Raw genomic sequence first — 1,454 nt, 5'->3', positions numbered from 1 at the left:
GGGGGGGGGGGGGAGAAACGGCTCATTTTTATCCCAAACTAGAAGAAATTAAAATACCTTATGAGCGAGTGACTGAGCAGCTGCGAGATCATTGGCTCGCTTGGCCTGAACAGGGCTGAGAGTAATGCCAATGCTCTCGGCTCCAAACTTAGAGGCAAGATACCTTGAGCTTCCTCCTATCCCACATCCAACATCCACTATTTTCTTTATCTTTTTCTCCTCCTCTTCATCTTCAGTCACAATCATTTATATGGCATTAACTCAACTTCATGTGTATAAATATATAACTTACAAGAGTAAGAAAGAGTTTTACATTCACCTACGAACTCTACTAAAAAGTTAGTAGTCTATAAAAAAATAACATCTAACAGTAAACTATACACTTATGAGTTTACAGCTATGTAATTTATTAAGTTTTGCAATCATATGTCATTCCAAATTTCCAATTGTTAAAAAAACAGAGTAAAAATTACATGACAGATAGTAAAAATTACATAAATATATATATATAGTCAGAGATGGCCTGGTGCTTATGGATGGAACGTGGCTAATAAAACCACCTTTCATGGGTTAACAGATTACATTATTTGACAATAAAAAGACAGATATCCCTATTTGATTTTTGCACCCCACAAAGATGAGAATGTTGTGTAAAATCAAGATTTTAAGAATCATTAAGAATCATTTTGTCTGTTGAACTCTCCTTTTTCACGATATAGAGTCTAATTGTATCGATAATTTTTGATATCCTATACTCCATTCGAAATAGTATTATGATTTAGATTACTTTNTTTTTTTTTAAAAAAAAAAAAAAAAAAAAAAAAAAAAAAAAAAAAACTCAAAGTTTCTTTCATGAAAGATTAGAGAGCGAGGGATTGAGGATGCACGAACCAGTAGTAACACCAGCGAAACGGAGAGACTCTTCAATCATTCGGATCTGAGCTTCTCGGTGACCAGAATCAGAGAGTTGCACGGAAGAATCAGAGTCATAAAAGCCATGATGCATGTGATCTCCCCAAATCTCTTCCCACAGNAGATAGGAACATAAAATGATTGGTTTTAGAGTTTTTATGCATTGTCACATATTCGGGATCAGAGTGTGCTTTTGAATTCTTAAATTGAAATTGATCCTACCCGAAGAGAACAAGTCCAAGTTGTATCTGTATATGAGAGGTCTTTGAAGGTTTGGTCTGGCAGTTACAACGCCATTTCTTTTGCCAGATGACTTATCTAAAATAAAATACGGCGGAATCTCATTATGCTTTCACATAGTGACTCTTATTCAATTCTTTAGTATGTGAATAACTGATTACAGCGCCAAATTGTTTTTAGCTTTTCTAGACTTAGAGGGGCTTCCTGCAAATGATGATGCCAAACTTAATGACACCTTTCTTGTAACCTTCGATCATCAATGGCATTGTCAACGCTCCTTTTATACTCTTCATTCCACTACG

At 35.1% G+C, this 1,454-nt stretch overlaps 1 protein-coding gene across 2 annotated transcripts in view; it reads right to left on the bottom strand.

The window, feature by feature from the left end:
* Window positions 49-1,454, bottom strand: part of LOC104725296 (tocopherol O-methyltransferase, chloroplastic-like) — an 8,101-nt gene continuing 6,695 nt past the window's right edge. Inside the window, exons 2-3 of one of the 2 annotated variants that reach the window (XM_019232690.1) lie at window positions 892-1,021; window positions 49-230 (exon numbers count right to left, since the gene is read on the bottom strand). In XM_019232690.1, the coding sequence (XP_019088235.1) occupies window positions 49-230; window positions 892-1,021 (312 nt within the window). The remainder of the gene's footprint in view (window positions 231-891; window positions 1,022-1,454) is intronic. The other variant, XM_019232691.1, reaches the window with a different exon arrangement.

This window comes from Camelina sativa, chromosome 11 (genome assembly GCF_000633955.1).
Source record: "Camelina sativa cultivar DH55 chromosome 11, Cs, whole genome shotgun sequence".
NCBI lineage: Eukaryota > Viridiplantae > Streptophyta > Magnoliopsida > Brassicales > Brassicaceae > Camelina > Camelina sativa.
The sequence above is the reverse complement of the archived record's forward strand: the minus strand, read 5'-3'. Positions and strand labels throughout refer to the sequence as shown.